At 40.5% G+C, this 14306-nt stretch overlaps 1 protein-coding gene across 1 annotated transcript; it reads right to left on the bottom strand.

Moving 5' to 3' along the window:
- Positions 1 to 1219: 1219 nt before the first annotated feature.
- Positions 1220 to 11413, bottom strand: LOC306962334 (NAD(P)H dehydrogenase [quinone] 1-like; the record flags this gene model as incomplete). The annotated part of the gene is made up of 7 exons (XM_079555453.1): positions 1220 to 1627; positions 2338 to 2439; positions 4494 to 4607; positions 5107 to 5237; positions 7550 to 7714; positions 9979 to 10005; positions 11410 to 11413. The coding sequence occupies 7 exons, from the start codon at positions 11411 to 11413 to the stop codon at positions 1301 to 1303; spliced, it is 870 nt and encodes a 289-aa protein (XP_079411579.1). The 3' UTR covers positions 1220 to 1300.
- Between the last annotated feature and the right edge of the window lie 2893 nt (positions 11414 to 14306).

The raw sequence follows: 14306 nt of genomic DNA, 5'->3' as shown, positions 1-14306 counted from the left end.
TCGTATTGCCGACAGTAAGTAAGCAAGTTGTTCCTAGAGCTGTTGGTCAGGAGAATCTAAGCTATTGATTTAATCTATATCAGGGATTTCCGACCAGTCGCTCGTGAGCTACCATAGCCCTCCAGCCCTTTTTTGGTAGCATGCCGAAAGCTTTCTACATTTTCATTCTGTTTAAATATCTTTGCTACAAACTCTCAGAGTCTCAGAGGTACACAAGTTACACACTTTATGTGTGTGTAAAAGTAGCTCACTGTGTAAAAAAAGGTTGGAGACCCCTGATCTACATTCTAACGCTCACCATGGTCATGTGATATGGGTGATTGTTTTGTATAGTTACTATAATTGAGCTACTGTGGCTACGCAATTTTCCTTGTGGATTAATAAAGTCTGTCCGAGTCTACGTCAAATTATGACCAAAAGATACAAACGATCGAAATGAGTTTCCTTTAGAGTGAGCTTTAGAGACAGAGTGAGGAGCACAGACACCTGGGAGGCTGAGGTAGTTTGGGCATCTGTTCCTCAGCCTGGCGCATGTCCTGGTGTTTTGATCTTGTTTCTGTGGCATGACGTATGCCCCACACTGTTTAATACTAGCGCTGCATTCTCTCTCTCTCCCCTTGGGTTATGGACTGTAGACATAATCTGCAGTTTGTCCTGAAAAAGCTTGATAACATGTGCAAGGCTGCACGCGATTTTTATGTACAAGGAGAGCGAAGGGAAAGCAGTTATTGCTCGTAGTAGTCAGCTGTGTTTGTAGCACACTACGCCTTAGCTGACCCCTTTTTTTATCTAAGCGACCCCCTCAGGCTACTGGCACTTTGATGTTTGTACACAAGATTCCAACTTCGTCTTGAGCAACACTGTCGTCGCACCGAGTGGAAGATCAATGACTCTGTGGCCTGGTGACAGCTCAGGATCCCCCAGAACAGCTGGAGGAAATGAGCATCGACAAGGAAGTCTAAGCATCGCTTGCCTGAATAACAGGTTTATAAATAAATATATCTTACATTAAAGACTGAACATGTTCAGCAAATGCATCTTGGACACATGCTTTGAATCTTTTAGACGCAAGTAAGTTTGTGTGTGTGTGTGTGTGTGTGTGTGTGTGTGTGTAAAGTGTGTAAAGTGTGTAAAGTAAGTATGTAAGTGATATTGCATCAAGTTGAATCAACATTAAATAGTCTAACTAGTGGTAAAATCAAGTCTTAACTGTAGATTTTAAACAACACTTTATTTGTAAAACACAGTAATTAAAACAAATACATGGAACCACAGAACAAATAATGTTAAACAAATATCATCAGTTTGTCCCAGTAGTGCCCTCTGGTGGAGCTTTGAGCTGGTTGTTCGGGGGCAGGGGTTTGCCGATGTGGTGTCCCGTGGTGATGCCGTGGGGCTGAGTCTCTCGCTCCATCACCACGTCGGGGCGCAGCCTGAACCCGCCCTGAAAACTCATATCGAAGAGCTCAGAGGAGGCGAACTTCAGTGGCGTCTCCGTCATCAGCCCCTTCAGCCTTTGCTCCCAGTTCTGCAGCATGGCCACCCGCACCGGCTCGGGGCAGTGTGCCGGGCTCCAGAAGATCTGAGGGGCGAGCACCTGGAAGCCGCAGAAATGAAGGATCCCATTCTGAAAAAAAGAAGCCATTCCTTATATCGACCAGTGTTAATCTCGATGCAAATGATCTCGTAATGGTGCCACTCGTCTTTACTCTAAAAGCTGAGTCTCAACTTGTTTAAACTATTGTTTCATGAAGACGTGGGCTGTGTCGCAGACTCATTAACATGCCTTTGAGACTGGGGTGTGGACTCGGGGCGGGGAAGGGTGTAGTTATAGTAGTAGGTTATACACATCTATAATCACTTCATGATCTGGCACCTTCTTTTGTAAGGGAACTGCAAACTTTGCACACACCGGGCAGGACATAAAGCGTGTTTCCACTTTGTTTAGGCGCCTTTCCAAATAGCACGCTTGTGTCCCGCATGCCTCGGACTATGTACTCGCCTTGTCACGGATCAACCCCTCCCCAGTGCATATTCATGTTCCCACTACACTACACAACTGCTGTGATATTAGCGCATATTTGACCTTTTAGTGACCAAGTGGCTATATGGAGAGTTAAAGATCTATGTGGGACAATAAAGTACACTTAACCTTAATCTACTATGTACAAATATCTAATACCTGTTTTTTTTTTATCACGTAAAAGTTCCACAATGCACCTCTAAACTACCAAGAATAGATGACAGCTTAAGTGCGTTTGACTAAACCTTTGACGGAAAACTGGAAAAGGTTCACTGGAAGCGCCCAAAGTGAAGTTGAACGGGTGCGATTCTGACCTGCAGTGGCCACAGAGTCACGTTCATGTCTCCATTGATGCCGTCAGGAAGAAACATGGACTCCATCGCACCAGTGGTGAAGGAGAGCATGGCCTTCTTATGCTGCGGGACAAATAAATCGCAGTCAGAGAACAGAAAGACAAAATAAAAATGCAATGAACTACTGAAAGCATTTACAGATACTCGGGCTTTTTACACCAAGCCATATTTCATAAAATATATCACAATAGTGGGACCACTTTCAGTCAGTCTTTGGGGAAATAGCCACAAAGGACTGTTGATAAATTGTTTGCACAGTACTTTCATTGTGCTCATTAGAAAATACTCCCATTGAAGCTTTGAATCAGGCTCTGTAGAGGTTTTGATAGCTGCTACACAGCAAAATGTCTAGAAATAAGTAAAACTTTCTTACAACCTGTGAAAAATGTGACTTTTAACTAAATGTTCAACAACCGGTCTGCAACACTCTCTGCCCAAATCAGCTGACGATCCTGAATGACCATCAATGGATTTCCCCCTCACACTGTGAAAGAGTGCATCAGGGAGCATGACATGGATTGGCTTCCAGAGAGTCCAGATCTTAACCCCATTGAGTGTCTTTGGGAAGTGCTGGAAAAGGCTTTGCACAGTGGTCACAATCTCCCATTGTGAAAACAATTGATTGATTAATTGATTCATTAAGTCCCTCCCCCTCGCTGATCTCAGACACTCACATCAAAATCCCCGGCGCCCTCTCTTTGACCAATGAGCTGAGCTTTTCCTGTGCACCGGCCTGACAATCACGTGCACAACAGGGAACAAGGAAGGGGGGGCTTTCAGGTCCAATCGGGGGGGGGGGGGGGGGGGGGGGGGGGGAGCAAAGTGGAAGCGTCATCATTTACTTTTGAAATCACTCTCGCTTCTCATTTTGCAATCTTACAGACTATCACTTTAATTTGAGTGAGAGTGTATGTCACACCCAACACGCTATGTTTGTTGTTTTGCTATATTTCTTTTAAATGATCTTGCCCGTTAAAGACACATTATGCAACTTTTTATGTGGGTCACTACAAGGTTAAATACGCACAAATATCAACTTTTGTTTCCACATAAAAAAGATGTATACTGCTCCTTTAAAATAATGGACTTTTGGAAAATGTAAATAGACAATTTAATAGGAAGAGAACCTTGTTGTTTCTTTTTTGCTTCACAAATTTGAAATAGCCTATACTTTACTTTGATAATACAATATACACGACACAATATGCTTAAAGGAATAGGCCACCGTTTTTACATACTGAGATATGTTCTTACCTTAGCTTTGACGAGTTCTTTAGGACCTGTCTGATCTTCATCCGTGCCTTCAGTCACGTAAACACAGCGCAGACGGCGTTAGCATTTAGCCTCTCCCCCTCTCCTCAATAGCTCCAAAACAGGTCAAGATAGAAGCTACCAAGCTCTTCCACGTTTTCCCTATTTAAATATGGTTACGTGAAGTGTTACACTACAAAGTATAATTACACAAAATTAAACAATGTGGATTTTCTATGTGAATAAAAGGGGGAACTATATTGTAAGGCGTAATAATACCAGGAGTAATTTGGCATCCGCACAGTAAAGTGAAGATTACTGCGCGGATTTTGAACTACTCCTGGTATTATTACGCCTTACAATATAGTCCCCCCTTTTATTCGCTTAGAAAATCCACATTGTTTAATTTTGTGTAATTATACTTTGTAGTGGAACACTTCACGTAACCATATTTAAATAGGGAAAACATGGAAGAGCTCGGTAGCTTCTATCTTGACCTGTTTTGGAGCTATAGAGGAGAGGCTAAATGCTAACGCCATCTGCGCTGTGTTTACGAGATTGAAGGCACGGGTGAAGACCAGACAGGTCCTAAAGAACTCGTCAAAGCTAAGGTAGCTAAGGTTACATATCTCAGTATGTAAAAACGGTGGCCTATTCCTTTAAGTTAATATTTATATTTGAGGCATGATACTGTAGGATGACAGTCTAAAGAACAGAGTTCACAAAGCGGGGCCCCCAAAGGTTCTTTACACATCAAACAGCTAAAAGATATTCATTTGGAAATTAAGTTTGGACTTGGCTTGGGCTTTGGGATTTGTCTGGCCAAAGTAACTCCAATACCTAAAAATCGTGTAAGTTATGCCAACCTTGAAGCTGCCGTTGTCGTACATTTTCTGCAGAGAAAAAGCGAAGCCCCCAGTGAACACTCGGTCGAACCAGCCCTTCATGATGGCGGGAACACTGAACCAGTACAGAGGAAACTGCAACACACAAGAGGAATAATCCAAACAAGCTCGACTTTTAAGGACATTTTCTGAAGCAGCAGATTCAAGATGCTTTGAATGGTCCAAAACAGAGGAGCTAATGGAGGAGCACTGTTTTGGACTGTCATGGAACTATTATTGTTACTTTGACACATTCATATTCCCATAACTTGCCCTGCTGCTGATATTTTATGTTTTAGTGAATAAAATCAGACTAAAACTCAATTAAAAGCTGTTAATGAGGCTAAAACTATGTCTAAAATGTCCAGATATTTTTGTCGAGTGATGAAAACGAAATAAAAATAAATCTAAAGAAAGAGTATCATTCAAATTCACTGCCGAAGAAGAATTTAATAAATAGATTTTAAATGTACTCGGCTAAATGAACAAGTACATGAAAAATGAGTTGACTATAATAAAAAAGAATTGTTCGACTAAATTGTGACAAAAACTAAACTTAACTATGTTGTCGGTTAATCGTGCCACTAACGCTGACCTGGAATATGATGAGTTCGGCCTCCGTGATCTTCCTCTGCTCCTCTGCGATGTCGTCGCTGAGGGTTTTCGCCTCCCAGGCCGCGGCGATCTCGTCCCCATAACGGAACTGCTCGGCGTTCTTCAGCTTGCCTAAGGATCAAACATGACAGGATGTGTGATGATGCGAGTATTTTGTGGTAGTGTAGCACTATAAACTATAAAAGGCCCCGGTTTAGTATTGTTCGTCATTGCAATGTTAACTTAAAATGTATCCTACGACACCTGCAGTTGCGCTTATGGCCTCTAGGGGCCAAAGTTACTTAGTACTGCTTTAAAGGCCCTTGACCTGATTTTTTTTTTTATATAGTAAACAATAAAAGGGGAAGTCACAAAGCCTTCCTAACATATTTGTAGCATCCCAATTCTTCATAGGGACGAGTTTACAGGCACATGTGGGGTCACTTTTCAGGGTCACTTTCACAGAAATGCTAGAAAACTGCAAGTTCATAAAATTGTTTCAAATGCCATTTACAGGCACAATGTTTTCCCCACAAACGTCTGAGTTTACAATATACTAAAGGAAATTTGGAGCAAAATTTTGCTCCATTACTCGAAAAATAATCCGCTATATGTTTGTTAAGTGGTGACGTCACAGCTCTACTTCCGGGTCCCAAGACGTGCGAGAAACTACAAAAAACTCTTTAATACCACAATCAATAGTTCTGAAACTCAACAGAGAGTTACTGAACATACTTATTTATCAGGCCCATTAGCCAAAAATGCTGTACCTACTGCTATAAAAGTATGTATAAAAGTAATATTTACCAAAATTGGTACATCTGGGTTTGCGGGGATTAATGCGGCGCTGCAGCTACGCTAACCCCGGAAGTAGTGACTTTAGTAAACATTACTTTTTTAGCAGCAGGTGCGGCATTTTTGGCTAATGAGTCTGAGAAATAAGTAGGTTCAGTAACTCTCCGCTGAGTTTCAGAAATATTGTAGGTTGTTTTTAAGAGTTTTTTACGTTTTGTTCTCGCATATTTGCCGGTCTGCTAGTACCCGGAAGCGGAAGTCGTAACGTCACACTTAACGAACACATAGTGCCTTTAAAAATATATTTGTAATCTGTAGCTATTCATTCATTCTTATAGTTGTCATTGCCCAGCTCAGCTCAGCACTGCCCATCGCTGTCTTGACTTTCTGCTACACATGTTGTGTCCGGCTGTGATTTGGGTCTGTCCCGACAGCTGGCCTTGTTCGAGTCCCCGAAGAGCAAACCTGTATCTCATGGACTGAACATGCATACATCTCTGCAAAGATTTTAAATATTTCCAGATGACCTCCAATAGAATGAAAAACACATTTTTGTAACACGTAAGTAATGGAATTAATGTGCCCTTTGTCAATGTAACTTACAAGGATGTTCCAGGGGAGAATTGCATCTCTCCCCTTGTCATAATCTACAAATCTAACAGGATATTACCCTCGAGCAACAGATAACATAATGGATCGCAAACTCATGACAAAAAGGCCCTAAGGATACTTGTACTTTTTTCCATTATTCCAACTAATTTTCCCTCTAATTTTCATGTGTCTAAGCAAACGCACAAAGCAGTCTCAGATGCATTTTATTTTAGTTATGAACATCCTGAACACAATCTGCAAACATTTGGATCAATGTAATAAAATATAAGGGCACAACTCAAATCACTTTCTCACTCCTCCTAAGTCGCATAGATAGACGTGTTTCTTTGAAGAATAAGCAGCTCTCTGATGTTTTTGGCACATAAAAGTAACTCGCAGGGTGAAAAAAAAAAAAAGGTAGGACCACAGTGAGCAAATGTGGCCACACCAGTGTGACCCTCAGGGGGTGATTTGTTTTTTGTTCACTCATGATATTTTTGATTTTAATTTAGAGAGGCTTTCCTGTATTCTGGTTTCATTTTTAAACAATATTTTGAGCTCCTTTCATTGTCAAAAATGTAGTTTTTTTGTGCCAAAAGTTATTATAAGGTTATTGCGACTGTCTATTCAATTATTCATTTGATTCTTTTTTTTTTTACACTCCATTTGCTGCAAATAAAGAACAACAAAGTTATGCTATGATATTGATTGTAACAACTGTTAATTTACAAACTCATTGGTTTAAAGGCAGCTCAATCCTCTGGGGCCCCCTTTAACTTGAGCCCCCTCTACAATTGCCTGACTTGCCCTACTCAAAGTGACAGCCCTGCCCAAATACATATTATTGCTCCACACTTTGACATTTATTGTTGTTATTAAATTGAACACAGTCACATAAATAAGATATAAACCAAACTGTTAAACATGTTATTAAAGTAGCGAGAAAGTTAGGAAAAACCAGGTATCCTTCCACCAATCTAACCTGATGAGAACTGCAGTTTCTTCCTCCAAACAGCCATATACTTGTTCATTTCCAGGTCAGAAGTTGACTCCCTCACCTTTGATGTCCTGCTGTGTGGCGGTGGCTTTGAACTCCATGGCGTAGAGGTCTGACACGGTCACGGTCCAGCCCTGTTTCTCCAGCTCCTTCACCGCCACATCCTTCGCCGCCGCGTTGAACGAGTTTGAGCTCTGGTGAGCGAAGACGATCAGCACCGACTTGGCTGAAAACACAGGCTTTGGTCAGAGGGTTCGTTGGTGCACAAGGATAAAGGGAAAGATGAGGATTAGTTTTGGGAACTTTTGGACGAAACCATGCACAGGAGTTCAAAATCTGTTTGAATGTCTTTCTGGGGTGATATAACAGCGCTGAAAAACAGGCTTGATATCATTGTAATTGAGTCAAGAGTGGATAAATGCCTCATCTTAAATTGACTCTTGCCCAGACTTACAATCTCGTGAGCCTGACTAAATCTCCCCTATCATTGGACTTTCACCGGCGGCTGCACGATTACTCGCACTTTGTTGTATGAAGTGTTTGTCATAAATCATATAAAACAATTGAAACTATGTCATACATCACTTGAACACGGAAAGGTATGAGTTACAGTTGAGTTTTATATGTGAGGATCCTCACGTATGCACACAGTTGTTGGCTAGTCCATAATACATTTCAAAGTCTGTCAACCTAATGAGCCGTTAGCATTAGCCAACAAACATCACAAATTATGTGTGATCCAAATGTTTTCAGCTGTTGCCAACCCACTGACCACATTTAGGTGACGTCAAAGCCAAGTTAGAAATCATTAATGAATGTACAGACCTTTTTACATTTGACTTTAGATACAAATTAGCATCTAAAAGTGACCTCTGAGCTAAATGATAACTCAAAATCAATTTTTTGTGAGGTCGGATACACATCCAATGGCCATTAGACTACATCTCATCAGATGTCAATGATAGAGAAACCACAGATAGAAACACAAATTACATAATAGTCATGAAAAGGACAAAACATACCTCCCCGTATACATTATTGCCCCTGTCTTCACTATGAATTTGTATTTGTAATTTGGGGATGGAACGTTCAATTTAAATCGGGTTTGGGACTTGACGGCGAACAAAATTTGTAGGAACATGCTCAGATAGCTAAAGGCATTTGATTTTCAAAATCAAACTTTATTTATGGAGCACTTTCATACCGAAAGGCATCACAAAGTGCTTTACAACATATATACAAACATTACACGCACACACACACACACACTTTTACCCCACACACACACAGAATAAAATATATAAAATAGACGTATAAGGCTTAGTATAGATGGACAAGGGTGGAAACCCCATTTGAGGAGCCGTCTGTGCGGGAGCAGCAGTCCAGCACAGCTACAGGGCATCACTTTAATCTTGACTAAAACAAAATCAAAATGTTGTTCAAATGAACCCTGTTTCATGGTGCGCACGTTAAACATGTCCAGGAGCATTAACATTTGAGAGACGACTGAAACATGAGCTGCGCTTTGTTCTACACTGCAGGTCTAACAGGTTAATGCATAATGAGACGCTGAAGTAAACAATACCGTAATTGCAGGGGCGGACTGGGACTGAAAAACGGCCCTGGACTCTGATCAGCCTAAATTAGCATAAATGCATAATTAGCATAAATACGACATATTTGTCATCACGCTGTCGCTGCGTTTTTGTCATATTTTGGTTGTTGTTTCACTACTTTTTTGTGTGAAACAAAAAAATTGCCATGTTTTTTGTCAATTTTTTTGTAACTTTTTGTGGATTTTTCATTGCTTTTTTCTTTGCTTTTTGTCATGCTTTCGGCACGTTTTTTTGTCACTTTTTTGTTGCTTTTCCCAGCACATTTTTGTTCTGTTTTCATCCTTGTTTTGTCACTATTTTGATGCTTGTCTAAGCTTTTAGATGTGGGTAAAGTTGGTCATGGCGTGGGGGTAAGAGGTTAAGGATAAAATTGAGAGGACCAGTGGCCCTTGAGCCAGCGGCCCTTCTGTGCTCTTCCAGAATGGACATATGGCCAGTCCGCCCCTGCCGTATTGCCTAAACAACTTCATCCGTTCAACCTGCTGTTTTGGTTGCAAACAATAATTAAATTGGGCTGTGCAGCAAGGTGTGAAGAGGAAACTGTTGCTCAAACTTGGGAAGCAGAAGTCGACAAGTCACATGTGCTTTAGCTGTTCAACCACTGGGCCACGCAGCCGTGCGAACCTTTTGACTCCTCTTTCATTTATGCACTCAAACTCAACACTCAAAATGGGTCGACAGGTTTGACCGGAGTGATCTGAATGCAGCATCGACGCTACTTTCATCAACTCGTAATGTGCAAGACATTCTAGATTCTTATGTCACGATTTCAAGCAGAAATAAGGCTGAGTGTCAGGACGATAACCACGACAAACCCTAAAGTCTAGACTCTACATTTGCACTCGAAAGATAGAAGCACTCCAGCACCACTGACCTACGGGCTTCACGCTGTTGATGCATCCTGCAACATACAGGGGATCATACTATTATGATTATTATGATTATTATGAATATCATGATTATTATGATTATTATTATCATTATTATCATCATCATAGGTCGAGACTGGAGGATCAAAAGCCACGGCAAGATTATTTGGATAGAGCGCATTCAAAGAGCTTCACAGAACAAGAAGAATGTGTTTAGGGGAACACAATTACACTTTGAAGGCCAATAAAACAAATTAAATATTATCATATTAGAGTAAGGGGAGAGAGGCTGCAGGCTTTGGGCTTGTCTTTTGTATAAACTTCACCTGGAAATAGATATATAACTTGAATTTATATGGGGAATTGTAAGCTAACAAGTCATTTTCACAATATCTCAAAGCTTTTTACAACATGTAATTCCTATCCTGATTTAATGAGTTCTGAACCTTAAAAAAGTACAAATTTAAAGGTACACTGCGTAACATTTTGGACTATGCCGTTGCCATCAGTACAAAACTTGTTCCTAATGGCCAGCTTGACAGAAAATGCTATTTCTGCAGTGAGAAATCAAAGAATGGATTTGGATGGGAGCCTAGCCTGTTTAAATCTCAAATTCTGCTGACTTTAGTCGACATCTCCATGGAAACGAGCTTGAGACGCACCCACTCCCGGTAAATTATGTCATATCTTAGGAGAGCTGAGCCGCTTACAGCAAAATCACATGTTTGTTTGAGGTATTTTTCAATGCTGAAAAGATCTGTCATAAAATAAAAGCTTGTATTTCAATGTTATTTTTTGGCTAAAATTCGACGCGGTGTAGCTTTTATACTGTATATACTTCATACTGTAAATTTTACGGTATAAAACTGCTCATAGAGTTACCAGTTTTATACCATAAAACTTTTGTCTAAAACTGTATAAATTCTCTAAATACATCAGACTATTGTTAATTGTTTTTGTTACAAGGATTCTGTATATTTTACAGTAAAAAAAACTGGCATGAGGTTGCTAACTGTTGCTACTTACAGTTTTGCTTCTGTATAATTTACAGACTTTAATGACAGTGTAGTTTATTAAAAGATTAAAGAAGAAGAACTCTTTGTAGCTTAAACGTGAACAAAATAATTTACACCAGGCTCTAATCATTATTTAGACTGTGTGGCAGGACAATTTAACCATTATTTTTAAACATAAGAAAGAAATAGCAACTTTTCAATTATTTTTTTTATATGAAAACATTGAATAAAAGAAAAGTTGCTACACGTCTGTTTCTCGAAGTGTGGTAGTATCCAAAGCCTAATGGTACCGTTTTCAGCCGGTGCGTAAAAGCCTGTGAAAGTCCTGTGCATGAAGTCCTTTGCAAACGACAGGACCATGGATCTATTATATTAAACGTACAGGACCTACAGCGTGAGAAAAGCTTCCGTTTGACTCACCCATACTTATGCGCAGAGCAGCTCCGTCCCCTGGTCCTCTCGCTGTCTGCGCTTTTATCCACACTGAGCTCTGTGTTCGCGTGACAGCTCCGCCCCGAGTTCCGATGAGGCTGATATATTTTTTTCTCTCTCCCTGACGCCAGGCACAAGAATGTGCACGGCGGGTTTGAGCCCAGAGGGAGGAGGCTGCGGGCTATTATAGCGTGAATATGGGTAAAGTGGGACAATGGGTAAAGTGGGACACTTAACTTTTATCACGATTTAGTGATATTTTATCACTAAAAATACAAACACACCCAATAAAATGTGCAGGTTCTGTGGATAAATATTGGTTCTGTGGATATTACTTCACTTAATATGGCGTGACAAACCACCATTCCCAAGTGGTGGTTTGTCACGCCAAGTAATAAAAAAGTGGAGGTGTGTCCAATGACATTTGTGGATGATCTTAAAGGTACACTGCGCAACATATTGGACTACACCGTTGCCAGCAAAACAAAACAAAACATGCTCCTAATGCCCAGCTCAACACAGACAATGCTATTACTGCAGTGGGCAATAAACAAATGGATTTGGATGATAAACTAACCTGTTTAAATCTCAATTTCTACTGCCTTTAGTCACATCTCCATGGAGATGAGCTGGAGACGTACCCACTCCCGGTAAAATTTACAGTCATATCTTTGGAGGGATGAGCCTCATAAATGTTTGTTTGTACATTAATGAGGTATTTTTCAATGATGAAAAGATCTGTCATAAAATAGATGCTTGTATTCCAATTTTATTTATTGGGTAAAATTCTATGCGGTGTGGCTTTAAGGTTATAACAGACATGCAGATCTTTGTTGATAAATTATATAATATACATAGTATACATCTGCAAACAAAACATCTCAAAATCACATTTATTCTTTATTTTTTTTATTTTCCCATTGTACCAATGTGCTATTGGCAAAGTGGGACAGTGTATTTTTGTAGGATATCCTGGGTAGAAAGGTGCTATGCGCAACTCTAAATGTTAAAAATAACCGTTTTCTCACCCATACATGTTTAAACAATTGCCTGATGTGCTGATTGAGCTCCTCTCTGATCACTGCACTCGCCCCTATTATCCTGTGCAGTAAAATAAATAAGACGGATTCGGGACGGAATCTTAAGGTTTTGAGCCTGGGCGTGACGTCATGCGCGTTCACGCGCACCTGGCTCTGGGGAGTTTGTGGATTCGCCGCCATTATCCGCATCAGCGAAGACAACTCCGCGACTTTTGCGAAAGTAGAGGGTGGATTGTAAGAGACCGGACACTTGTTGATCCCAAACCCAAACGCAAACTCAACGTACGATAAAGAAGATAAAAACTTTGTCTAGTGTGACCGAAAAGGGGCAGTTTGGAGTCAAACAGGCGCCGCAGAGACGAGTCAACATCGGACAAACTACCTCCGGTCCGCTCTCGGGCTCACCCGGACCTCAGCTGCTTTCTTCTTACTACAAGGGTAAGACACAGTCTCTAATGTCTAATACGAGGTCTGATACGGTAGATCTATGTCAACAAATGACGATGCGTAACATGTGTAATGCTACGCGTTTGCTTAGCTAAATGTACGGTCAGAATTGGTTTTATTGCCATTGTCAATGAGCAGGTTCACAAACGTGGAGTTTACTTCAGATCATTCGTACATCATGAAACATAACATAAAAGATGAACACCATGTTTTAGTGTTTGGTTTACCGGGAGCCTTTTACGTTTCGCTCACATCTTCAAAATGATGCTAAATGCTAAACGGTGCTCATGTCCTTGACCAACACACCGACCTAAGACTCAACTTTGTCTGATATGTTTTCTTTTGGGGGAAAATCAGTCAATTGTTCCCAGAAACGTGGTACAAAAATGTTACTTGACAGGCTAACGTGGCTGTTGCTGTGTACACGATTCTGATAAATTATTTGTGAAGAGCGCACGCCACCCATATAAATGTTAGTCATTGTTTACTCCTACTTTGGACCTGGTTTATGTCTAGACCTAGTTCAGACCTGGTGTAGTCCTGAGTTAGTCCTGAGTTGGTCCTGGTTTAGATGGTGTGAATTGCTAATAAATAATAATACCGTAATAATGATAATGTCTTCCAATCTTGTAGATATTGTATGTTTTCTTGTGCACAGGACAGAGTTTGAGCGAGAACTGGCCACAGACACACATGTCTGATTATGTCGCCCTGTGTCTTTGTGGTATGTTTGTAATGCAGTTCCTGCTGTCTTTTCCTTGTAAAGGTGTGAATAAAGTGTGTATGTTTTTGTTACACAGCCCTGGTGGTTCAGTGCAGAATCAATTGGATGAACTTCCCATCATTGGGCTTGAGGAAGCCTCATGGACTGCAGTTATAGTCGACTTGGTGAGTACTAAATGTCTGTAGTGTTTTTAAAAAAGTCATGAACAGGATGTATTGTAATATAATGTAGGTGCATTTGTAATACTTCTGCATATATATCTGCATAGTTTGCCCACGGGGACACAAGATGTGGATGTGGAACAGCCATAACCTCTTCAAATAATAAACATGAGAATGGTGCATCTTCTACTATGGGATGCATCATTTCTACTGCGTACCAGCTGTAAGGGAGTTGTGGACAGAGAAGAGGCTGCCATTATAAACCCATTACAGACTAAAAACAGTGTTGTTGGCCTTGGTAAGTTATAAACTGCAGATATTTGCAAATTCTCTAATAACTGACATGCATCTGTGTTTCTATTTTAGCTGACGGACAAATGGACTCCAGGTAATTCAGTGGTTTATGTGCTTTGTCTCTGGCCTTTTTTTTTTCATTTGTAAATCAGAATATTTTCTGTATTTGAGATAGTGATGGGCATTTTCTAATGCAGTGTTTGTGTTTTATTACAAGGA

Source organism: Gobius niger (assembly GCF_951799975.1).
Source record: "Gobius niger genome assembly, chromosome: 4".
Lineage (NCBI taxonomy): Eukaryota > Metazoa > Chordata > Actinopteri > Gobiiformes > Gobiidae > Gobius > Gobius niger.
This window is presented reverse-complemented; position numbering and strand designations above follow the sequence as displayed.